This window comes from Dermacentor andersoni, chromosome 1 (assembly GCF_023375885.2).
Source record: "Dermacentor andersoni chromosome 1, qqDerAnde1_hic_scaffold, whole genome shotgun sequence".
In the NCBI taxonomy this organism is placed as follows: Eukaryota; Metazoa; Arthropoda; class Arachnida; order Ixodida; family Ixodidae; genus Dermacentor; species Dermacentor andersoni.
Genome location: NC_092814.1, coordinates 84,746,335 through 84,770,550, shown reverse-complemented (window position 1 = coordinate 84,770,550; position 24,216 = coordinate 84,746,335). Strand labels below are relative to the sequence as shown.

The window sequence follows — 24,216 nt, the reverse complement described above, 5'->3', positions numbered from 1 at the left end:
TAACGTGCACCTAAATCTAAGTACACGGGTGTTTTCGCATTTCGCCCCCATCGAAATGCGGCCGCCGTGGCCGGGATTCGATCCCGCGACCTCGTGCTCAGCAGCCTAACACCATAGCCACTGAGCAACCACGGCGGGTCGTTAACGTGCATTTCTATGTAATAGCTACAGCATTTACATTTCGACACAAGTCTTACAAAATAGAGGCAACATCCTTTCTACGACGCGTGCCCCCCAACGCGAAAGTTGGTATTCACTTTATGGCAAACTGCGTTAATTTTGATGAACGTACGGAAAGCTAAACCTGCTGTTCCGCTTTATTCCGCGGCGCATCAAGTAACCACACAATATTAGCCATAGATAAAGGTTATAAGAGCAAACACTCATTTACTTCTCACTTCTTCCCTTCACCTTATTTCCAACATAAAGTTGGGGGTCCTCCAGGCAAGAAAGTTGTGACTGACAACTTGCGGGTTGTTATTTAAACATGCGAGTCGACATTCTTGATTCTTTCGTTACTGTAGATTTGTCGCAAATTGCGCTATTTTTAACGGACGTGCCAAAGACTCTACCTGCTGTTTCCGCTTTCTTCTAAGGCGATAAAATACGAGTAGATTCTGCGTGACCCATAGCACCATCAATGGGGAACGTATGGCCTGCGCTGTAGAGAATAGTGTGTTGAGAGTTGCACATACCACGGTGTTCCCAGCAGCTCCAGCATTTCCATCTTTCAGAATCTCGTGCGCAACAATATTCAAGCACTGCAGCTTCGCGGAGACGCAGCGTGATAGAAATGGTCCTCAAGTCAGTGCTAAAACAGTATGCTTGATGTGTGTTACTTTGCCGCTGCCATACCACGCGCTTGGATGCAAAACTACCTAATGAAACGGGCGCACTGCGAGATGACCACTTACTAGGAGACGTCCAGCTGCATGTCCAGGATAACAAGCTCGTTACCTTGTCTCTAAAGTACAGCATCTCATTTGAGTATACCGGCTTGTCTTGTTTGCAAAGACTGTACAGCTTCTTGCTCACGCAGACCTGGTACTGGTGCACCCCTCTGTAAAATAACAAGAATGTGGTTAAATGCATTATGTATCCGGACAGCCGCATACATTTGTGCGCTAAATATAGAAGAATGCTGCAGTATTATTCTAAACCAGAAAATGATTTTTTCTGACAAGAAAGTTCTTGTATTATTTTACTAAGGTCAGAGCGTAGATGATGTTGGAAATATGGGCGATAGAAAAGTGTTTCATTTACGCCTGTACATCTGGCGCAGGATTTTTTACAAAGTATAACATTGAATAACCACGGGTCCTCTTTCTGGAGGTCCAGAATTCTATTCCGTGCGCTTGGCGAATCACATTGCCTTACGTTGACGTTATACACTGTCTTCACAACGCATCTTCACGAATGCGTAATTATACGTAGTTTAGAAAATGACATGAAATTACTGACATGAGACGCATAATGCGAAAGCATTATGCGTCTCGTGAGGCAGAAAAGCCGGCGTTGTTCGCATCGAGTGGTAAGAAAGATCATAATCATCAGTGACGTTGTTTTGTATGCCGCCACCAGTAATACCGAATTAAAGTTACAAGTTAGAATAAGGTGACTTAAGGTGGAGTAAAGTGAATTAAGGTGAAGTAAAGTGAATGCAGGTGCATTAAGGTGGGTTAAAGTGGATTAAGGTGGATTAAAGTGGATTAATTTCGTAGGCAATAATACTCAAGCACTGCAGCTTCACGTAGGTGCAGCGTGTTTTCAACGTATCATGGACCTAACCAATTAGAGAAGTCATAATGATTTCGCATTCAAAACACGCAAGGATACTTAAGTGACTTTTTCGTTGCAGCAATTCATATATTCACTAAACAGTGTAGTAGTTAAAGTCGGGAAACTGACTCATGAGCTGACTCAATAAGACTTTAAGCCTAACCAAGACCCAGTGAATCCAAGTAAGTGTGAGTACGAGTGCAGTCGAGTGAGTCATACGTGGTGCGAGACTGAGTGTGAGTGAATCGAGGCGACTCTGAGTGAACGTTTCAATTTGAGTTTGAGACATTGCAGGTGAGATCGAGAAGGTGTGAACAGTGGCGTAGCTAGGTGGTCTGCCACCCGGGACCCATAGGTCTTCTGTCACCCCTCCCCCCCCCCGGGTGTAGCCGGCGGAAAGAGGGGTGTCTTCAGACGTATATGAACACCCCCCCCCCCCCTCCCGCCACTGGCCCCTTGCACCCGGCACGGCCCCCCGGCCCCCCGGCCCCCCTGTTGCTACGCCACTGGGTGTGAGTCTGAATGAGTTCAATAAAGTTTGAAACCCATCGGGTTTGATGTGCTTTGGAATCCGCGATACTACATGCGAGGACGAGTTCAGATCACACCAAGTAAATATGCCTCGTGTATATGTATACGTGAATGGTGTCCATTGTAACCAATAAGCCTGAATGATGAACGTGAATGAAGGATGTATGCACTTTTAACGTAGATATTCTATTAAATTCATAATAAATAAACCATTTCGATTCTGCCACTTCACAGCGAAATGATGGCCGATTACTATACTAACCGAGGACTAAAACTAAGGTAGCAACAAAAAAATATGTTTATTTATTTATTTATTTATTTATTTATTTATTTATTTATTTATTTAGAGATACCTTACAGACCTCAAAGTGAGGCATTGAGTAAGGGGGGCAGTACATAAAAGATACATAGAATATACCTGTATGACACCTATAAAACCGTATCAGTTTACAAACTACAACTGTTAGACAACTAACAACGAAGCTCTCGTTACTAAGCTCATTGATACTGTAAACGGGATCTTGCGCCATTCATCTTAGACTCACTTATCGTGAATCTAAGTCCGCGACCTGAGTGGTTCTGTGATTATATAAAGTTGAGCGAGTCTGAATCTCGATCTCACGAGTCTAGTGAGCCTGAGTGCATGAGTGAGTCCTTCAGCCCTTAAGTCAGAGTGAGCCTGACTGATTCTGATTTCGGTGAATGAATCCGTGCGGATCCGGCTGGGTCTGATGTTTGTCAGTCTGGGTCTCAGAGAGCCTATTTAGGTCTCATGTTGGTAAATCTGTGTCAAAGTAAGCTTGGCTGAACGTGATATTGACGTGTCTGATTCTGACTGAGTGCTACGGTAAAAAAAATATATCTTGTGAGAGAGTCTGAGGGAGTTGTTTAACTTACTGCTTATTTACAGAAGAAATGTTTGACATAAAATTACAGAAAGCTAGAATAATTCACTAATTGCACAAATCATCACAGCATACTAGCAAATTGTGGAGAGTAAAAGCTGTTTTATCGTTTTCTGATACTTAACCACTGAAGTTCCCTTGCCGACAATCACAGTGCATTCGTTCAGAATATTGGATACTTGTATATTGAATATCTGATTACCACAGTTTGTACAATAAGAAGATTCACATACAAATATTTTCTTAGATCGTACGAACACTTTTTAACTTAACATTTACAGTAACCTATCTGTTCGGTATTGACGCAAGATATTTACTGATAATTTATAGCTATAAATCTTTTGTGCGTGCAGAAACAGGGTTAACCGAGGGACCCGATTTTTATTAATCATATCGTAAGAAGCGAACAATTAAGCAAAGGCACAAATGACAACACAGGGGAAATTACTTGTACTTAATAATTGAATTAAAGAAATAATAAATTAATGGCAATCAAAGTGGATGAAAAAACTCAGTGCCCTTTCATTCTGTGAAGAAGGATGACCAGCGAAGCTGTGTATGTGGGTCCCGTAATGGCGAACTGCACCTCCACCGCGGGTCGGCACCGCATCGCACTATCTTCGGGATCGGTCCAACGTATGGGGAGTGCTTAACACCTGCGTCGCGGACATGATAGTGGGAAAAGTAGCCCTTAACAGCTTAGCTGTAAAAAACAACTTGCCGAAGGTGGGGATCGATCAAATATATTCGCATTACGTGTGTGATGCTCTAACCAATCGAGCTACTGCGGCGCCTTATTCCAATCCACTTTCTTGGGTATTTATACCCGCAGTGGTTGCTCAGTGGCTATGGTGTTCGGCTGCTGAGCACGAGGTCGCGGGATCGAATCCCGGCAACGGCAGCCGGATTTCGATGGGGGCGAAAACACCCGCGTATTTAGATTCAGGTGCACGTTAAAAAAAACCCAGGTGGTCGAAATTTCTGGAGTCCTCCGCTACGGCGTGCCTCATAATCACAAAGTGGTTGTGGCAAGTAAAACCCCATAATGGGGATTTATGTTTCGCTAACATTGGGAGTGTTAGCCAGCGTCACCACTCACAGACCTTGGCGTTGGACGTGGAACGTCCTTTCTGCCGCAGGCGTCACGGGCACGTGATCTTTTTGGGTGAAGGCGACTAGACAAACCCACCCATGCTACCTGAAGGCATCACTGTTGCCGAATTCGAGACCGCCGTTATGTAATGAACGAGAATAAAGGGGGTTAACCAAGGGACCCGATTTTTAATAATCATATCATAAGAAGCCAACAAAGACGCATAGGACAACATACGGGAAATTACTTGTACTTAGTAATTGAGTTAAAGAAACGATAGATTAATGGCAATAGAAGTGGATGAAAAAACGACTTGCTGCAGATGGGGAACGATCCCACGTCTTCGCAGCGTGCGACGCTCTACCAATTAAGCTACCGCGGCGCCGTTATCTCAATCATTATATGTATGGAAGTATGGCATGGTGCTTTCAGATTGCCTACCACTCAATCTGCTTGTTTTTGTACTCATTGAAGTTTGAAGGAGGAGGTGCTTTGTGCTACAGTAGACCATAATTAACAGCAACGTGTTAGGTGAAAGTTAACAAAAGCGCATTGCGCATTTATCAATTTTCAAAACTAATTTAAGGTACCGATGAATTTGCACAAAACTCAAGAATTTCGTAAAACAAGATACCGAAGAATAGTACGCAGACATTCTGAAGTTTTAAAACAGTCTTGAGACCACTAACGTTCTCTTGGTTTAAAGAGTTATTGTTTCATTTCGATCGCGTTAGGCAAAATTTTCTTATACTCGAGCCAGACGCCTAATTTGGTCATCCATGCATTTAATTCTTTATAGTTTCCACATAAAAAGTACCTTTATATCTCTACCTGCAGAGAACACGTCAGTGTCATCCGTGTAGTCTGTTAAATTTCAAAACCCCTCGATATTTACGACGTTATTTACATGGACGAAATCTAACACGGATTCAACGATAAAACCTTGTGGTGCTCCATCTTCAATGCTATTTGTTTGCAACTGCTGGTACACCAGTTTTGGACAAATCTGCTACTACATTGGCTACATATCACATGTGTTTTGAGACTGATGTAGGCGTTATTTCCTTTTTCTTTGAGAAGTAGCGACAGTAGCGATTTGCAACTGTGGACGATGATCCGCGGCTCCAGGCGGGGTGGGGTTACTTATGGCGGAAATCTCCCCTGAACGTACGGGCGATGGACTCAGTACCATATCACGGTGTCGGCCGACCCCGTACCGCCACGGCATAAGGTGAAACAAACGAAGAATTAAGGGTCGCTGAAGACAGAACTAGTATGCGTCTATGCATTTTCAGACTGAGTGATGCGCACGATAAGAGCGTGTCTCAAACTTGGATGCAGAGTCGGGATATTTGTACGCCGAAGTAATACATGACTCCAACTTTTTAATGTTTGCTTCGCGTACAGCTCCGTACATTTGCGCACCCATGCTACTCACACACAAAAAGTACGACAGCCATATTTTCGGTTAACTGGCTCGCGTACGAAGGGTGGAAGCCATGATGCTCACAAAGCGATCCCATTCCGCTCGCACAGTCTACCATTAAGTCAACAAAAAAGGAAACCCCAGTAAAAATAAACGTTCACGGTCTTAGAACCTTAACGGGGTCCGAATTTGATTTTGCGCTCCTAGGGATTATTCGATTTGTTTATTGCCCGAAACCCACACACACAAGCGCGAGCGCACGCGCACACGCACGCACACACACACACACACACACACGCACACACACACGCACACACACACGCACACACACACACGCACACGCACACGCACACGCACACGCACACGCACACGCACGCACGCACGCACACACGCACGCACGCACGCACGCAGGCACACAACTACCGAGAAGCATTGCGATAATTCCACTAAACTTGCTTTTTCGAAGCGACAGGGAACGACAAAAGGATGCCGACGTTTATCTTCGATAAGAAAATGCGACGGCTTCACTGCAAAGGCACAAAGCGCGTATAAATAGAAAATGAAGAAAGAGCCTAGCTATTCTTACAGAGAAGAATAGACGGAGTTCAAAGCTAGGCCGTGCGTTTCCTCGCATCTTACCCGCGTATCCTTATATTTTGGTAAGTTTTATTTTAGTCAAATTATAAGAGGGCATGATGAATACGATAGCTCATAGACAAGTGTGAAGTACGATGTGTAATTCTTTTTTTTTCCATGCTGAAGGAACAAACGTTGCAGGAATTAATATGGATGATGCAGAATAGATATCAGTTGAGTAAAAAAAGAACTTGCACGGAGTTCGACAAATAGCGCAACTGCAAAACAAAGAGCTAGTGCTGCTTACCGACAAGCTAGGTCCATCCCGCTGGCGTTATCGTAATCTAAGATGTGCGGAAGTACATCCGTTGCCAGAATAGAGAAGCATGACTTGAGGTGGGACTTGAATTTAGGAGCATTGCACGTTTCTGAAACATAACAAAGCATTGTACTTTCTATGAATGCCAGACTCACCATCATCCAAAATAAGGATTTTTCTTTACAGAACATTTGAATTGGTCCGAGGCTTTTATGCTGAAATAGAGGGGTGAGACTTTGACGTACGCGGACACAACGGCCACGTACGTTGTTTTTCATACAATTTCTAACGCTCTAACACGTCAACCAGCGCAGAGAAGAAGAAACAGCGTTATATAACGAACAGAAAAGCGTTTGGAAGTTTTAAACATCTGTATAAGCGCATAAGGCACGGCCGTGGTATAGCCGTTGACATTCTGCGATATGGTTTTCGCCTGCTTGCAAGTTTTTACGTGCACATGCATTAGCCAAAAATACTAGAGAGCTTTAAAATTGGGGCCTCAATCACCTTGAGTCCCCAAGACAGCGGGCCACAACTGAGCGTGCGCAGAACTCCAGGCACCCTTGGGTCTTTGCGTTCGCGTCAACCCAAAGACCCTAAGCTCGAGAAATATCGCGGGTTCCCAAGCCGCCTTGGATATCTCATACAGACGAATAGCCATGGCGTGATAGCCAAGAGAGACATACGAGCTACTGAAATCTCGTATCACTCAGTCAAGTTGGTTGCAGAGCAAATTTGCCGTGTTCCGGGTGATTTTCGGCATTTTTCGAAGTAAGAGACTCATGGCAACACAAGGTCATGCTAGCTGAGCTCAGGTCAGCGTCCGTCAAACCCTCCACGTCCCCCCCCCCCCCCACCTTCTTTGGCGTAAAAATGGCAGGAACAAGTCGTACAGATAATAACAGTTATCATTTTTATTACAAATTACTGCAATTCTTTCTTTTTTATTAAATATGCATGTCTTTAGGTTTCACTTGTAAAAAGACTTGTTTTTTCGCCTAGCGCCTTCTATTTTTACCACTGCGGCGGTGGTAAAACCCAACCCAACGCTGCTTTTGTCCCAATTCTAAAACTCTGTTGCTCTTCCGAACCCAAGAGCAACGAACGCGACCAGCCGTGGTTTCTTAATGGCTATGGTGTTGGGCTGCTAAGCACGAGGTCGCGAGATCGAATCCCGGCCACGGCGGCCGCATTTCGATGGGGGTGCAATGCGAAAACACCCGTCCGTGTACTTAGGTTTAGGTGCACGTTAAAGAACCCAAGGTGGTCCAAATTTCCGGAGTCCCCCACTACGGCGTGCCTCATTATCAGAAAGTGGTTTTGGCACGTAAAATCCCATAATAAGCAACCAACGCGACGCGACTTGGGGCCCGAGACTCTTGGGGCCGCAATTCTACGACTCTGCTATCCGACTGCGGCCATAAAGTGGGATGAAGCGTTCGATATTACTGTGAGCGGGTACCGCTGCACTAACAATGACGACGAAGCGCGGTTGCACAGTGGGGGTGCGAGCGTAGGTTAACAAAATTTCAGTTAGCTCTTCTTTCTCGACGCGGGAGCGGTCTTACTGTGAGTATGCCCACTGTAATATCAGAAACCCGTCGTCAGAACTGTGCTTACTTGCGTCCTGTTCGCACGTCCAGTTGTACTTTTCCTCGATGGCAACAACTAGCTTGTCAACGTCCCCTTCAGTGTCAAATTCGTCATCGCTCTTGCAGTGAAACATTGTTTTGACGTTCGATACACACCACTTGTACTCGTGAAGGCCTCTGCAGCGTTTGAAAAAGGCAGTGTAACCAACGAGTGAGCCCAAGACAATAATCAAAATAACGTTCATCTACCTGCACGCCAATCGGCTTTCATAGGCGTTGCCCCTGTCTGTTGTGTGCGGCTGAACTTGCTTGAGGATAATTTCTTCGCATTTGTACAAGGACTGCAACATTTCCTCTTTGTTGCACTCTGAAAAAGTTTATGTTTACGTCAGCTCTGGCTGCTGTTTGTACTGTATTCGAAAACGAAGAAACGCTGAGCGTAGATAACAGCAGTAGGACCTGACTGAACTCCGCTGCAGAATCCGTCAAAGGCGTTGTACAAAACGTCTGTGTAATGTTCCAGTTCCTTCGACTCCAAAAGGTGATGATTCAGCCTACAGGGCAGGTCCATTTTCTTCAGGATGCACTCTCTATATGCCGTAACTTTCCTGCGATGTATCGTGATAAGAGCACCGAGTTACGAAACAAGCTACAGACTGCTGCATCATTAATCACACTTACTCGCAAGGATTAACTCTGTCGTTTCTGGTGAAGGAATTCGAAAGTTCTTCTAGACTGCGCACACATTCTCGAATGCTTGTAGTTACCGCAGGGCTGCTGCAGTGAAACCCTGAAAAGCATAAAGCACAGCATATGTGGTTATGAGCAGTTTCGCAAAGGTTGACCAGAAGCCTAAGAGGACGAACCATTGCACGCCCACTGAAAGCTCGAAGCAAGCCTTCTTGTCAAGAATGCCATAATTCCTACGTGGCTTGCCGTGTTGACGATATCGATGTTCTGACAGCTCGAGTCAACTATATACTTAACGCAGCTTTGGTACCGCTTGTATCCCCTAGGGAAAGAGAAGCAGGGAAAATGTTGGAGGGTTATTCATTTCGTCTAAGTGTTCCACGTATTGTCCAGAAAGGGACTTACTCGCATGCCATTTTCTGTGCCTTGGCGTTTGATATGCTACCAACGTGCTCAATGACTTCATTCTTGAGGACGGCAAGACATGCTGGTATAGACTTCAGCAGGAACGACTCGTCGCACAGAGCATCTAGAAGGAGAACATATGTCAGCGTGGGCCTCAGGAGAAAAATAATCGTAATCTATTCTTTCACGTTCTATTGTTATGACCAAAATGATTGCCAATGCTAAAAAAAAAATCCTCGTGGCGAGCTTTCTATTTATCTATTACGCTGACATAGCAGAAACACGAAGAGAGCGCCGGCAAGGCTAGTTGGGCGAAGACAGTGACGAAGTGACGGGTGCTTGCTTGCTTTTAAGGCACCAAAACTTTCTCCATGGCCACAGAATAAAGCCAAGTAGTTTTTTAGGCGTAGAGCGCAACCCGCACAGGGCAGTACCTTTATCTCCCCAGAAATACCCACAGGGTCGTCGAACGGATACTTGTGCTAATGCAAGCCCACAACAACTGCGCGTTGATTTTAATCCTTGCAATATTCATTTATTTATTTTTCACTTCTGCCATGCTTGGAAGGTGGCTAAGCAATTATAATTAGCCCGCTTTTCTGGGAACTTAAGGCTTTTCGAGTCTACAGGATTCGGTACTCGTGTTATTACTTCTTCGATATCCGCTATCGATGCTCTGGTGAAATCGCTGCTATGACTATGATAAATGAGCAGACTAACCGGGAGCGCTTATAGTGCATGGCGATAGTGTAGAACGCGCGTACGTGGAGCTATTGTTTATTTACAGAATGATGACTGAAGTACCTGAAGCCAAGTTACACGTCCAGTTGTACTCCTTGTAAAGGTCTCTAGAATACTCTGAAATAATGGCATTCTCTCCCGTCTTAGAACAGAGCTCAAGCTGAGCAGCTCGTGTGCACTGCTCATACGACTTCACTGCCCTGCAATGATGAACATAGGTGGAATGTGCAGAAATGAGAAACCATGGTACAGAAGGGAAAATACACAGGAATAATTGTATCAAACACTCGTTGACGTCTAAAACAAGTGCTTCGTACTTGCAGGTCAGTTCGATATCTCCGGCGTGAAATTTATCGGTGGCAAGTTCTGCTGGAGCAGTTTTGTTGAACAGTTCTCGGCAATGCGTGAGCCGGTCTCTCAATAGATCGTCCTCGCAGCCACTCTTTCCTGCGCCCCGAAATACAAAATAAAAAAAAAATATTTCCGTTTACGTCAACTGCACGTGTAAACAGTTGTAGTCACAAAAGCGTAACACACAGAAAAGTAACCGTATGCAATTACAATTACTTCTCTCAAAAATGTAATCCATTATAGTTACCAAATACAGCGCCACGAAAGTAATTGAGCAATTACTCAAATGTAGTCGATTACTTTAACGTTACTTTCCATCTTACAGTTATTAGCATTGCATAAATACAGTTTATAGAACGAGCTGGACTGGTCCTTTCTATGCGTCCTCTGCAGCACTTCCATACGTTGCTTACCTACACTAAGAATTGGTTATCACATGTTTCTTCGGTGATCTTCCCCGTTTCCCTCGTTTCTTGCAGCGACACTGAAATCTCACTCGATTTGCGCGCTGGAGATAAGGGCTGTGTTGTAACGTACGAACACGTTGGTCACAAGATAGGATCTGCTAATACACCAGCATGGTTTTTTTAAGACGAGGTGCATCGATTCTTCTAATTGTATTGCATGGGAAGAGATAAGATTAACTCAGCAAAGCTTTATGTGGTCTTGCCCAAAAGACTGAGATGAAAGTGACGCACTGGTCGAGCACCTGCAAAAAAAAAGAGCCTTCCCCGTGCGTGCCTGCAACACCTTGTGCTACCAGAAGGGTCAGTTGTAGCCCGCAAAGAAGCTTCAAGTCTTCCTACGCATTCCTTGCATTCCTATGAAATACTGGTTTGATGGGACATAGCGTAGTAACATTGTACGAGACGCTCAGGAGGAGCAGTTGCCGCCTTTAGTCGCCAGGCTAAACACGCCTGTTGCTACACCCCACCACCAAAAGATGATAGTTACTCAACACCGCGATTCTCCCGGTCTGGGTACTCTATGAAGCAGTGATTCATTGTTGCAGGGATTAGGGGTCGGCGCTCAAAATAGGGCCATTGAAAAAAAAATCGTCCACAGGTGAAGTGGCCGTCGATAGAAGCGCCGCACGCGTCTCAACATGTCGGCCAATATCTGGCGCACCTGCACCCGGCGCCCTTCACTCGTTAGTGATTTAGACTTATACGCCTAATTATAACGGACGCCAGCAAACGTTCACGTTCTTTGGAAATGTGGCTGAATTTGCAATCTAATTTATTCTAAAGCAGCATAACATGCCGCCTTAAGAGTACTGTTGGTGTGTTACAGTCGCAAAAAAATAGGTACCTAGGAGGCACGTATTATATGAAAAGGATAGAAACATAAGCGTTTAACGGCCTAAAGCTTCTGTCTGTATCAGAAAAGTGGTAGGCTGCACTAAGCGAAGAAGAATCGAGCAGCAGCTGTTACCACATACGAAGGCCGCTGAAAAGCGCTTCCAGGAGACCGAGAGAGAGAAATTATTATGAGAAAAAAAGCCTAAAGGGCGGAATTCCAAGTGATGTGTGCAAATCTGCAAGCTTGCCATCTTCACTTGATAAGTGCACAGCGGCAGGACGCTGATCATGGTAAGGAGGTAACCCACGTACATGTGTTCATATATTTGAATACTGTAGTTCCTGCCAAGTATTCAAAGGTGAAATATTTAACTGGTTATATGAAATTGGTTACAGCAAAAAATAATAGAATTATAGTGAGCGTTACCGGGTAAAGAAAGTAATCGGTAACTTACAAAACTACCTATAAACGTAATCGATTACGTGTAATTAATTACACGTAATTTGTTACGTACAAGTCTGGTTTACCATACCGTGGCTAAGAAAACGTGACGAGTTGCAATCATTTGTGTACACGGCAAACTTCCCTGCAATTCTTTTCAGCTTTTTCTCTTGCCTATATAGGAGGAAACCGCATTCACAGCCAGAACACGCGGACTAAGACCTTGAAGTGCGTGCATTTGTTTTTGCTGTTAAAAGATATTCTTGGCGAAACAAAAACAAGTGCTCAAGTAAATCACCTCTCAAGGATACTGACATTGCTCAACAGCCGAAGCTGTCTGATGGGACAATTACATTGCCGGCGAAATTAAAAGGTGTCCAAGTGCAGCTTTCGCAACATGATGAGTTCACGCAGCGTTCAAAAATATATGGCGGCGCTAAAACAGCACAATTTGCCTATATACGTAAAATTTTACAGCGGCATAAATACTTCTCTTGCGGAAGTAAGTGATTGTCTAGGACACTTGCACCCAAGCAGAACGAACGTACTTGATGAAAAAGTACACGAACACCACAAAAAAAAAAAAAGAAAGGACTGCAGATTACACAGATTCTTCTGGCTCTGAACTTATTTACCGCGATAGCAGCAGTTCTCACAGCGCCAGCTTTCCACGAATACATTTTTAGTGATGTGCGTAACGTCGTCTTTATTATCTACAGTTTGCCTGCTGTGACGTCGGAAGTATATGCACAGACACCACCACTTCCAGTCTGTGGATCACAATACCCCGCACAAAGTGTCAAGCGCGAATGCTGCATTAACGTTGCACAATAGCTCAGTGGCAAGTGCGTCTGGCTCCCATGTGCATATGGCAGAGGCATGAGTATGATGCCCACTGGGGATAGTGGTCTGCCTTTTCCTTTTTTTTCCTTCTTCGCCAGGTTGTGCGAACTCGCGAATGAATAGGTGAATGAATGGATGGACGGCGACAGAAAGCTCAGTTTCTAGTTCTGAACTGCTGTGGCTGTACTAGTACGTTTATATATATATGTATATATATATATATATATATATATATATATATATATATATATATATGGTTGCTAGCACCCTCTTTGTTCTTAGTGTATTACAATAAATGATAGCAAATTTCCAGGTTATAAAGGCAATAATGCACACTTTACCACTGTTCTTAACAAGCAGTTCGGTGAAAACGTTCTTACACAAAATCGTGGCACTATTGCTAGGCTAAGAACACATTTTCCCATTCCAGCTCGATATAATACTGCAAAAATTCACACCGAGCATCGGAGTCCACATGCTTTACTCAACCAGCAAATAGCGAAAGTGCCAGAAGATTATACAAGCTTCGTTTGTGCCCGAAACTATTGCGAGCTGATGTTGACTGGCGGTGAACAACCAAGAGCAAGGAGCGCAACGTCAACGTACGGAATACAAGAGCAGTGTCCACGAAAGTGGAGTCCACGGAACTGGTGTCATTGCAAACCCATCCGTATGCGTCGAGCATTTCGGTTGTAGCCGCTCTTATGTCGTGATGGTGCAGAACCAGGTCGTCGGGACTGCATATCCTTCCGATTTGCACCGTGACACAGAGCTCGAATGACTGCAAGGCACTGGCGAAGGCAAAAACACATTTCGTGTTTATGTTAAAGGAAAGCCTTTACAATGGAGCCCCCATATATTAACGACAAGCTTACGCCGTTAGTGCATACGCAGTTACTTTTCTCAAGGATTCAAGCGAGAAAAACAAACCTTTTGCACAAGAGGCAAACTATTTTATAAATACCTTTGCCTAAAGCAAAATAGAACTGCCGCTACGCAACGTGTAGTCATCGTTGGTTATTAGTAAACATTAGTTACAGCAACCGCTTGAACGGACCTAGCCAGGCAGCCTCGCATTGAAAGCTTGGCTAGAAGCGAAATTACCGCCTTATCAGAAACAGCGGAAGCAATTTGCGAAAGCAATTGAACGTGCTGTTGCACAAACGAACCTGATTATTGTGGCTGAGCCCGCGCGCTAACATGCAAAAGCTGCAACCCATGTTGCCCTGCTGTTTTCACGGGCAGCCCAAACGTTTCCATATGAATGCGCTGTTAGTCGAGGAATGATTCGACAATGCGGCTATAGTGACGGCGGATAGTGTCACAAGAATCGGATATTACTTCCGAAGATATTAGGACGACCAAGTGCGAAAAGAGGATACCTGCACGCCATTGGACGGTTGTCGCCCACGAGCTTCCCGCTATCCAGTTTGGCGAACAACACACTTGTTACAAGTCCACGGCAGATCTTCAGGTTCTCCATGAGGTTTCGAAGAGTGCACTGATGCGCTGCGTAGCAAGGACAGTCACTCAAAGTGCGCACTTCGAAAAATAAAGCGCGGGAAAAACCCTGGGGCTGTATTTACAAAGCAGTTCGAGTGTTAAAATGGTTTGTAAAGAAAAGGCGCCAGCCAATTGCAATCGCGTAGCGCGAACACGCTAGCGAAGGCTGCCAGTCACTAAAAAAGGCTTTTATCAGCGAAAACGTTTGCGAATTAGGCTCGACAAAAGAATATTTTTACTTACAGTAGCTTGTGTGGCAGACCCAGCTGTACTTGCTTGGAAGAAATTCCGTGAAAAGCTTGACATCTTTTCGTTTGAGGTATTTGTTCAGCGGGGGACACATTTCATATATCTTGCTGTCCACACAGTCTTGATAGTCCTCAAGGCCGCTGGACGAGTGAAATTTCGCTTACATTCAGTTAGATACCAACGACCACGTGTCAAAGGACTTACCTACAAGCCATCTGCATTTTCGCCTTGTCTTCGGGATAAAATATGTTCGGTGCGACGGCCAAGTCAATAAACCCGAGGCACGTTTTGAGGTGATCCACAATACTGTGCGTTTTGCAGTTCTGATCTAGAAAATGAACCAGGGGCTATAGCGCCAACGCCACTTGAAGGAATTCTGCCTTCTCTTACCTTGACCACTCAACGAGCAGGTCCAGCTGAACTTTTTCATGATGTGACGCGTCAGCCGTCTCACCTTAGTTGATCGTACAAGTACCTTGGTGGCGCATACGCGCGACGTTTTGCTGAGGACACAATTCTGGTAATGCTTGAGGCCCCTAGAAATCAATGAATTGCGCATGGTCCGAAATGGTTAACGAATAGACACATGAAGGTTTCACAGCAGTGAACTAGGTGCGTATTTGAGAAAACAAACTCGCAGCTCGCCGTAGTATTACTCAGCATAGTATGTTATTTGGCCAGTTAATACACGGTCATGAAAAAAAAAAGAACGAGCATGCAAAAAGTAAGAAGGCAAGCACACAGCCACGTTGTCTTCCTCATCTTCGTGCTTTTCTCGCGAAATTTTTTTTTAGTCACGATAAATTAGTTTACGTTAATTGTATGAAGGTTTAATCGATAATTTAGAACTGCTTATATAATAACACACCCTAAGCGTCCACAACGTCGCTTCTTTCAAAGCCTTAGGTGTCATTACGACAGCTACTTTGTTTTTCAAAAATGCAAGATGTATCTCTTTCTCCACGACTATATTTGTTACCTTGGAGCCCACTTTTACATATCAAGCACTATTGAGTTTGATATCTACAGTACTTTGTTAACAGTTGGCAACCCTGTAATTCCGAAGGTCATTAGTTGTGATAACCTGTTCCCATTTATGAATGACGAAAATAACATTTTTTGAGAACTTACTCGCAGGCTTTTGCAATCGCTGGCTTACTTTTTTGCCCAGCATTAGGGATCACAATAAAATACATGATGCCGAGGCAGCCTTGTATCTCGCTCAGAAGTTCGGTTTCATTGCACGTAGCTGTCGCACCTGCGAAAAGAAACACTGGTGCTAACTAAAAAAAAAAAAGACAATATGGAACTGTTTCGCGCCCATCCTAAAAATGATTCTTGAAGACTCCGTCGGAAATTTTTTCGTTGGTGAATGGGCGCTGCTTTTTTTCTGATTTCTATTTTTGAAACAATGAGAGGAAATTAACGAAAGCCACAGGGAAAGTACACCGGAAAGAAATTATACAAATGAGAATGTTGGGCGTGTCAAAATTTTTTTTATTAGAAATCATTTCTGCTTACCGCAACAGCATATTTTTAAAACAAATTTCTGGTGCAAATGTTTTTTTTTTTATCAAAAGACGAGTTAGCTTTTTTTTTACCAGTACTTGACGTCTGCGTGACGCAATGCCTCAGTGGGTAAGGACTTCTGTTCCTGAGCATAAAGCGATTTGAATTGTTAGCCGAACTTTAAACACACATTAAGAAGCCCTTGAAAAGGACACTTGCCCTATGCCATGCCGCATTCACCACGAATGGAGCGTCGTAGCATAGACATTCTAACTGTGACGCTACTGCAACATATATCAGTTTCTTAAAAAGAGCTACCGTCTCGTGGGCGCAAGCTTACTACAAGGGTTTCAAGCATGAAATCGTGGCAAAGCAGGCTGCCCACACAACGCGCCTTGATGATGTATAATTGTCGTCCTCAGCACCTATTTACTTTGAATTATCGCACCACTTGGGCATGTTACGAACTCACTACTCTCAATATTGAAAAGCAGGCTTACTGTGGTTGAATGCCTCGGAACAGACCCACTTGTAGTTTTCCAGGATGTCTTTATTGGGGGCAATTGAGATGTTGCAGTGGCCAAGGTTTTGGCGGAGACAGTGCTGAAACTGCTTGTATGCACTGCAATGTATGCGTATTTTTGTTAAAGTACCAACAGTTGCCAAAGCATGCGACAAAAACCAATGATTTAAACTACGTGTCTTGTCACCCAAGCTATGTAAGTTACCTGCATGCCTCGTTTATCTTAGGGCTGTTGTTCTTTTTGCGGATATTTGGAATTAGGTTGGTGTCAACGATGCCTTGACACCTTCGCGATCTTTCTGCGAGAACTTTTGTGTTGCACGAATCTGAAATAAATGACGTTTGCATAAATACAAATATGAGAAATAAGTTGTCAGTGTTTAGTCACCTATATTTATAGGGTCCTTATGTTTCAAGCAGGCCTCGTGCGTAGGTTTTGCTCGCTTTGAGGCCATAGATGTTATAGTATTCCAAAGATGTACGGTTTTTGCCCGGCCACAAAGTGCCAGGTAGCTTCTTTTAAAGCAAGAATGGTATTGGTGCAAACCTCTGAAAAACAACAAGAAACGAATAATAATGTTATTGATCGATTACTGAGTTTTCATGGCGCAAGGGCCAGTTCTGGCCACAGAGCGCCAAACACATGGTGCAATGAGTTAACAAGGTTACATGAAGTCAGAATATAGCACGGCCGTAGAAGGGCCTAAAATCAGTCGTTGCGTAAATGAGTAGAATATATATGTACTAAATATGTGACAGTGACAACGAATAATAATGTAGAGGTGGTGTCAAGGTCAAGACGATAAAACGCTCGAAGGTCGAGGAGAATGAGGAAACAATCATGCTGGCATAAACAGCGGTTGTTAAAGAGTAAAAAAACAATTCGGCGAACGGGCGCAAATTGTACGAAACCCATGTATAATACAAACAGCAAACATTTGCCTGAATCAGACGCTATGGTGGAGTCACAGTACTGTACAATTCGGAGGCATGCAGATGATACCGTCTTAGGCCTGATTTTACCAGTTTTTACCTATTAAACATAGGACCTCCTCACAAAAAAAGGCTGCCTGTCTCAGCAACTTCTCACAGCGTTCATCTCATTTACCGTGAACAATAGATTATTCGTGTTCTCATTATTTTTGGATGTTCGAAAGCTTTTATTCTTCAAGCGCGACCTTAGTGACTGCACTTAGACACACACAAAGGCCAAAGTAAACGCTCCGAAATTAAGTCACGTGAAACACTTCTGCTTCCGACATGGCGTTTCGTTTGTGAATTTAAGTGTGGCAGAAAACAGCTGGGAAACAAAAGAACGAAGGTAAAGAACCAAAGCAAAAATTAGTGAAATATGGCTTGTCATTGCTACAACAAAAATAAGCATGCTAAATGGCGCCCATGTCGGCCATGCGCATCGAAAAAAGTATCATTTCACCACAAAATTACGGGTCTTTAACATTGGATCTAGGTTAGTACCTTCTAGCATGTGCGCGTTCGGCAGCACCACGAAAGATAGATTTCATTGGAGCATCAAAGCTTGCAGCATGTCTAAGGAGGCGGCTATACAGGCTAAATTCAAAGCTAAATGTGACCACTACATACATGCACCTTTACGGGCTGCGCGCTCAAAGGCAGCGACATCTGACATGCTCTGAACATTAAAGTCGGAGCATATTCATTGCAGTTGAGCATACGAATACCAGAGGCGGCTCCCCAGCAGTCGCTACAGAAAGCAAGAAAAAAAAAGAAAGCACTTTCACCTTTGTTCGGGCGGCACGTACCTTAATATTCTGCATTGCCATTGTTTCTAGATTGTCGATTCCATAATAATAGTATCCGCAGAATTGCCCTATGATAGTCCTATCTTCAAGGATTCAAACCACCCACCTGCAGACCACTGTACTGCTGTCTGGATCCCTCGCTGCGAGCGGAGATGATGATGTGAAATTTAAATGCAGTTCGCAACTTTTTGCGTGTGCCATAACGTGCCTCGCGGTGCAATCTGAAATTCAAATAAAGCAGTATAAAAAAAAGTGTCCTACATGCACTGTCCAAACTTATAAATCTGAGTGTACCAGTAACGATATGCTCCTGGCATATCCACTTGTGCTTGTCGTACAAGTCGAACAGGTACTTCCTAATTGATGGCTTTTGCACGACCGTGGTATCGTAACCACAATGTTTGCTTATTTTCGAAATCACACAATACTTGTAGTCCTCAAGTGCACTGAAACATAGTTACAACCATCAATCATTGCACGATTAATGCTAAATTGTTCGGAAATAAATGTAGCTGAAACGACATTGTTGCCGCTTTCCACTTACGAACATGCCATTTTCGTGTCAGAAGCGTTGTATGCTCCCAGAACTTTAGGCCTCACAACAGTTTTCACGAAGCCCAAGCAGTGCTTGAGCTCATCTTCAAGGTGCTCTTCGTTGCAGTCACCTTGTAACACCACAGGTCATCGTAAATGTCAATAAGGATTGTTGTACATGTTGCAATAGAGCAACGTTTTACATTGTCGTATATTTGATGTTACTTACCATTTCCAATTTTCTTGGAGCTGCAGTACCACCTATATTCATTTACCTTATTGTATAGCAACATCTTAATTTCTGGTGACGCAGTGATGTCTTTACTCCCGCAGATGGTTGACTTCATTTTTTGTATACATTTGGAATACGCAGCAAAGCTCCTTTACGAAAAATACCAATAACTCGAATTAGAAACTTATAAAGCTCTTATATTGTAGATCTACTTACTCGCAAACGTAGCTGTACTTGAGCGTTTCGAATGTGTTGTCAACATATGGAACGACTCCAGGTATTAGGAACACTTCGCACTGCTTCAGGTGGACGGTCAGGTCGTCAATGTTACAAAGTGTACCTGCTAGGTGAAACCAACAGCGTTTGGTTGTGACGGGTCCTTACAATTTCAAGATACTGTTTCTACTTACGACTTTTCTTTCGTTCACAGGTCCACAAGTATTTGTGGTATAAGTCTTGCGTGTAAAAGCTAATTTCTGATATTTCCGACAATACTTTAGGCTCTTTGCAAACAGAGCGAATGTTCAGGTCGATGCATTCTCTATATTGCTGAACAAAGCTGAAATCAAAGAAGGTATCCTGCGTCAATTGCTTTCACAGTGACACTAACTCGGGCTTACCTGCAAGCTATGTTCAGAGCGAATGAATCAGACTTTCGGAGGTTGTGAGGATCTCCAATGCCTTCGATGAAGCCCTGACATTCTGAGATCGAAGGCAGAATGTTCTTTACAGTGCAGTCCTCTGTAAGAAAGGGCAGTTCATTGATCTATCACATTAACATTCCGGCGTCGAATCGACATGCAGACGACGTAAAAGGAGTTCACTGTATAGCAAGACAGAGTGCGTGCTGTGTTTGGTAATGGATTATATCCTGCGGCGCAGAATAGTACCCATGTTCACACGTATACTCATTTCTTTTCTTTTTTCCTGTACGAAGTAGGGCCGCTGCCACTGTTCACATTTTATACTTTTGTCCCGTCAGTCAATCTCTCGTAATTTTACTCTGATGCCCCCCCCCACTGAATTCCCGATACAGGGTTTTCCAAATAAGTGAAAACATTTTTTTCTGGCCACTTAACCTCTAGCAGCGCCCCGCTTTTCTTGAAAAGGTGTATCGCACAAGACAAAAAAAAAAGTCAGAGCCATTCTACTCTGTGAAGGTGGATGACCAGCGGAGCTGTATATAACTATAAATAAAATAAAACAAAACAATATAACACAAATATGCACGTTGTTATCTTTATTTGTATTTACGTTTATCTCGTGACCACAGTAATTATGGCTTTATGGTCACTATGATAGACGGCCATTGGCTCATTGACGACACTGGAGATGTTCTTAGCGCACGTTAGGTGTATGCACAACCGATGTCACGTCGCAGAGACATTGGTCTTGGTGCAACATTGATAGGCCGAACCTTTCCAAGAGAAACGCCAGAACAACTTTCCGTCGGGACGAGACACCCACAATAAAATCACCCACAATAACGATAGGATTGGGGTCCGTCGGGAGGATCCAGCCAAATGTGTCGATCATAAAGTCTTCAAGGTCCCTCTCTGACCTTCCAGGATGAATGTATACGGTGGCGACAACGACTACGTCCCCGGCCGGTCTGTACGGCACACGCATCGACACATTCCACAGCAAGGCTTAGTCGTCGGTAACGAATAGGGCGCAACGGCCGCGCTGTCATTGTTTGCTTAGATCGCCATCACCGGTTTTGACACATCTGGCCTCAAACGCAACTGGGACACATACGATGATACGATTTTGCGTTATCCTTAAGCTATTTTAGCTCTATAGACGCCGCCGTCATTCTTGCCTACGCACATCACGAAACTAGCCTAATACCTTTGTCACACGGCATGTGTAATCTAATTCGCAGCGAATGAGATTACGTTTTAATGCCATTTCTGTTGCTTCTACACAGGCATAGTGAATGACATTCATATCTAATGGCATTTGCCCATTGAGTTTCCCGAACCCATGCAAGGACGGCTTGTGTAATCTCGATGGCAGGGACTTGGCAAAAAATTACGAAATCGATAAGGTAAAACGAAATGTAATCAGAGCAGCAAAGGTTGTCATAATTGCTGTTACGAACTTTTTAGTGATTTTATGACGTACAGCACGATAGTTGAAGCAGTTTGTGCAGCTATATTCTTGTTCCCAGTCTCCGACTGGACGCTAGCACCTCTTGTCGGTCATGTTTACAAACGCTCGTCTGTTTGCTTTCCCATGTCTGCATATTGTTTTCAAAGTGCTGCAGCGCTAAGGCCTATCCACCAACCACGGAAGCCAATTCTGCAGCTTCGTCAGCGGAGAATGGAAAGCGAGAAGCGCACTGGACCGACGACGAGACGCGCGCGCTGCTGAAAGTAGGAGAAGAGCACCTCACCGATTTGTGCAGGGCGAAGCGCAACCTAAAAGTATACATCTCGATTGCCGAGTGCCTGCGTGAGCAAGGTGCCGATAAACATCGCCATCAATTGCGAATGCCATTTTGTATACTCGTGTAGACGGGCAACGCAAGACTGCAATGACATTCGGTATGAATGTCCTTACTTTGAATGACATTACACGGGCCGTGTGATGGTGATATATCATCGTCCCGCAATAATTCTAGCGAAAGTGGCAAGCCGCACTCCCTGTGACGAATGCTGTGAACAGCACCGTTATTACGGCAAAAATGCGTATAACTACTTTGATGCAAGATCATGCGAACTGAATAACCAATATGGTAGCAACAGGTCGCTCGCTCGCTAAAAACCTTTGCTGCCCTACACACCGGACTGGATGTACGCGCTAGGTTGTTTTGCAGCAAAGAAGTCACGCATACAACGCTTAAAACCTGCAAACTCTGGGAATTAACCATGGCTGAACTACTGGATATGCCGAACGACAAAGTGACAAAAGTGACATCACGTGATGTCGCTTTCTACGTCACAGAGATATTTCAGCAGAAGGCGCCACGTTATGTCGTCGAGGGAAATAGTTATAGAAGAAAGTAACAATACCAACACCAAAATCTCCTTCAAACGAGACTGGCGGAGAGATGTTGACCTTTTCAGAAGCCTAAATACGAATATATACTTTCACCGCTCCGCCACAACCACTCTGCAATACGTGTCGTGGTAGTCAACATTGTTCCTTTCTACGAATTTAGGCACTGATAAAATACTTGCGTTATAACTCAAACAACTGATTTCCTCTCCACACCCACAATATTTGCGCTTATGGAACTAAAAGCTTTTTTGGAATAACATGCGTTTCAATATTTATTGTGACTATTGCTACGATCTATGCTTCCACGATATACACATATATATGCTGCCTTATGGGCAACATGCTAATGCTTATTTATGTACAAGTCTCTTAGCTGCCCTGCATAAGCAAGATCGCTACAAAAATTCTGCGCCTTTAACGCTAATGAACTTGTCGCTCATACGGAGAGAATAAGGCGTGTTCTCAGTAAAAATCACCAAAACGGAAGCGGAAAAAGCTTTTAAGCGGTCCTGCTCCCGCTGTACATTTTGAATACCTCGCCCACGCTTTATTTTCGGCACCAGTAGCAAACCCTCCCGCTCGCCGTTCGTGCGATGCATATTTTGTACTAGATGCCACTTGTTGAATCAAGCTTTCGGCTTGACTCGCTCACCGAGCACACAAATTTTTGCTCGAAGTACGAAGAAGTCACAGCGAGAAGTAACAGTAGGCGCAGTAGAGCTCGCAGTGTTATGCGCAGTGCCGTTCTGAGTACACATTGGCAGCGGTGTCCGAATGAAGTCCGTCGTTTACGCAGCCCTCCTCTCCCGATACGAAGGTATGCTTTGGCCAGGGCCCTCCTCGGGTCCAAGCTAACACAAGTCGGGCGACTAAAACACCACATGCAGGCCGTGCGAGGTGCGGGTTTTCGGGTCAGCCGAAGGTCGTAACAAGGCAGGCAACCGTAAGAAAAGGCATATGTCCTGCCCTCATACTCGGCGTATACGGCGAACAATGGCCACTAAGCAATCGTGCTGCACCCTGCTCTCTCCTTATACGCGCTATCTTGCACAACAACAGCTGTCGCTTAAGTTTCTCAGCGGAAGTTGTGAAGTGATTTTTTTAGACAATGTGAGAGGCGATAATGATATGCAGCAATGACGGAACAGTGCTTCCGTGTCCCCTGTCTTTCCCCTGTTTTTCAAGCTCCTCAAAAAATATCCCCAAGGAAATCGCTCGCCGTGAACCGCGGCAAATGAACAAAGTGACGACTCACCAGGTTTTGTGTTCAAGTCGCAGACCCAAGATAAGTTTCTTGGTACGCCTACTGCGTACTGTTGAACGGTTGTGTCTTGCAAGGTAGGGCTAGAAGCGTCACAAACCTTGAAGATCTCAGAGTGCACGCAGTGCCGGTAATTGAAAAGTCCACTGAAAAGCGACGTACATCGTTTTATGCCGGCGCTACAGTCGCTCCTTTTTACCATTTTTGTTTTGTATAATAGGATACAATTACCCGCATGCTTGCTTCATAGCATCAATGTCTCCACTGTCTTGAATGCTGTCAATCAGCGCGTAATCGACGAGTCCCTTGCATTTGTGAACAGATTCCAGAATTGTGTTCTTGTTGCACTCTGCACAAGGTCGGTTATTGTACAGCGTTAGAAATGCATAAAGAAACACATATCAACTGCTCGTGCACGCACCTTTGACGTCAATCATATTACATAGGCCCATAAATTTTGATATGATCTCAGTTGTATAATAGATGATATCCGGAGACCGCATGACGGCGTCGTCTCTGCGACATTCAGGACTGGTTCGCATGCTGAGGCACAGCTTGTAGTCTTCTAGAAAACTGTGTAGAGATTGAGCATACATTGGGTTGGTACACCAAAGGTTTGTTTTA

At 44.2% G+C, this 24,216-nt stretch overlaps 1 protein-coding gene across 1 annotated transcript in view; it reads right to left on the bottom strand.

Moving 5' to 3' along the window:
- LOC126546312 (uncharacterized) overlaps positions 1-24,216 on the bottom strand; it is a 62,799-nt gene that overhangs the window by 10,543 nt on the left and 28,040 nt on the right. Inside the window, exons 27-55 of the mRNA XM_072287588.1 lie at positions 24,014-24,165; positions 23,824-23,941; positions 23,587-23,738; positions 19,946-20,066; positions 19,736-19,884; positions 19,542-19,665; positions 19,323-19,474; positions 19,104-19,224; positions 18,854-19,005; positions 18,666-18,780; positions 17,167-17,327; positions 16,984-17,104; positions 16,756-16,877; positions 15,878-16,004; positions 15,137-15,282; positions 14,951-15,074; positions 14,741-14,886; positions 14,377-14,503; positions 13,601-13,785; positions 10,375-10,504; positions 10,121-10,257; positions 9,317-9,440; positions 9,088-9,233; positions 8,903-9,011; positions 8,681-8,829; positions 8,471-8,588; positions 8,250-8,398; positions 6,618-6,738; positions 915-1,060 (exon numbers count right to left, since the gene is read on the bottom strand). Coding sequence (XP_072143689.1) covers positions 915-1,060; positions 6,618-6,738; positions 8,250-8,398; positions 8,471-8,588; positions 8,681-8,829; positions 8,903-9,011; positions 9,088-9,233; positions 9,317-9,440; positions 10,121-10,257; positions 10,375-10,504; positions 13,601-13,785; positions 14,377-14,503; positions 14,741-14,886; positions 14,951-15,074; positions 15,137-15,282; positions 15,878-16,004; positions 16,756-16,877; positions 16,984-17,104; positions 17,167-17,327; positions 18,666-18,780; positions 18,854-19,005; positions 19,104-19,224; positions 19,323-19,474; positions 19,542-19,665; positions 19,736-19,884; positions 19,946-20,066; positions 23,587-23,738; positions 23,824-23,941; positions 24,014-24,165 — 3,944 coding nt within the window. The remainder of the gene's footprint in view (positions 1-914; positions 1,061-6,617; positions 6,739-8,249; positions 8,399-8,470; positions 8,589-8,680; positions 8,830-8,902; positions 9,012-9,087; positions 9,234-9,316; positions 9,441-10,120; positions 10,258-10,374; positions 10,505-13,600; positions 13,786-14,376; positions 14,504-14,740; positions 14,887-14,950; positions 15,075-15,136; positions 15,283-15,877; positions 16,005-16,755; positions 16,878-16,983; positions 17,105-17,166; positions 17,328-18,665; positions 18,781-18,853; positions 19,006-19,103; positions 19,225-19,322; positions 19,475-19,541; positions 19,666-19,735; positions 19,885-19,945; positions 20,067-23,586; positions 23,739-23,823; positions 23,942-24,013; positions 24,166-24,216) is intronic.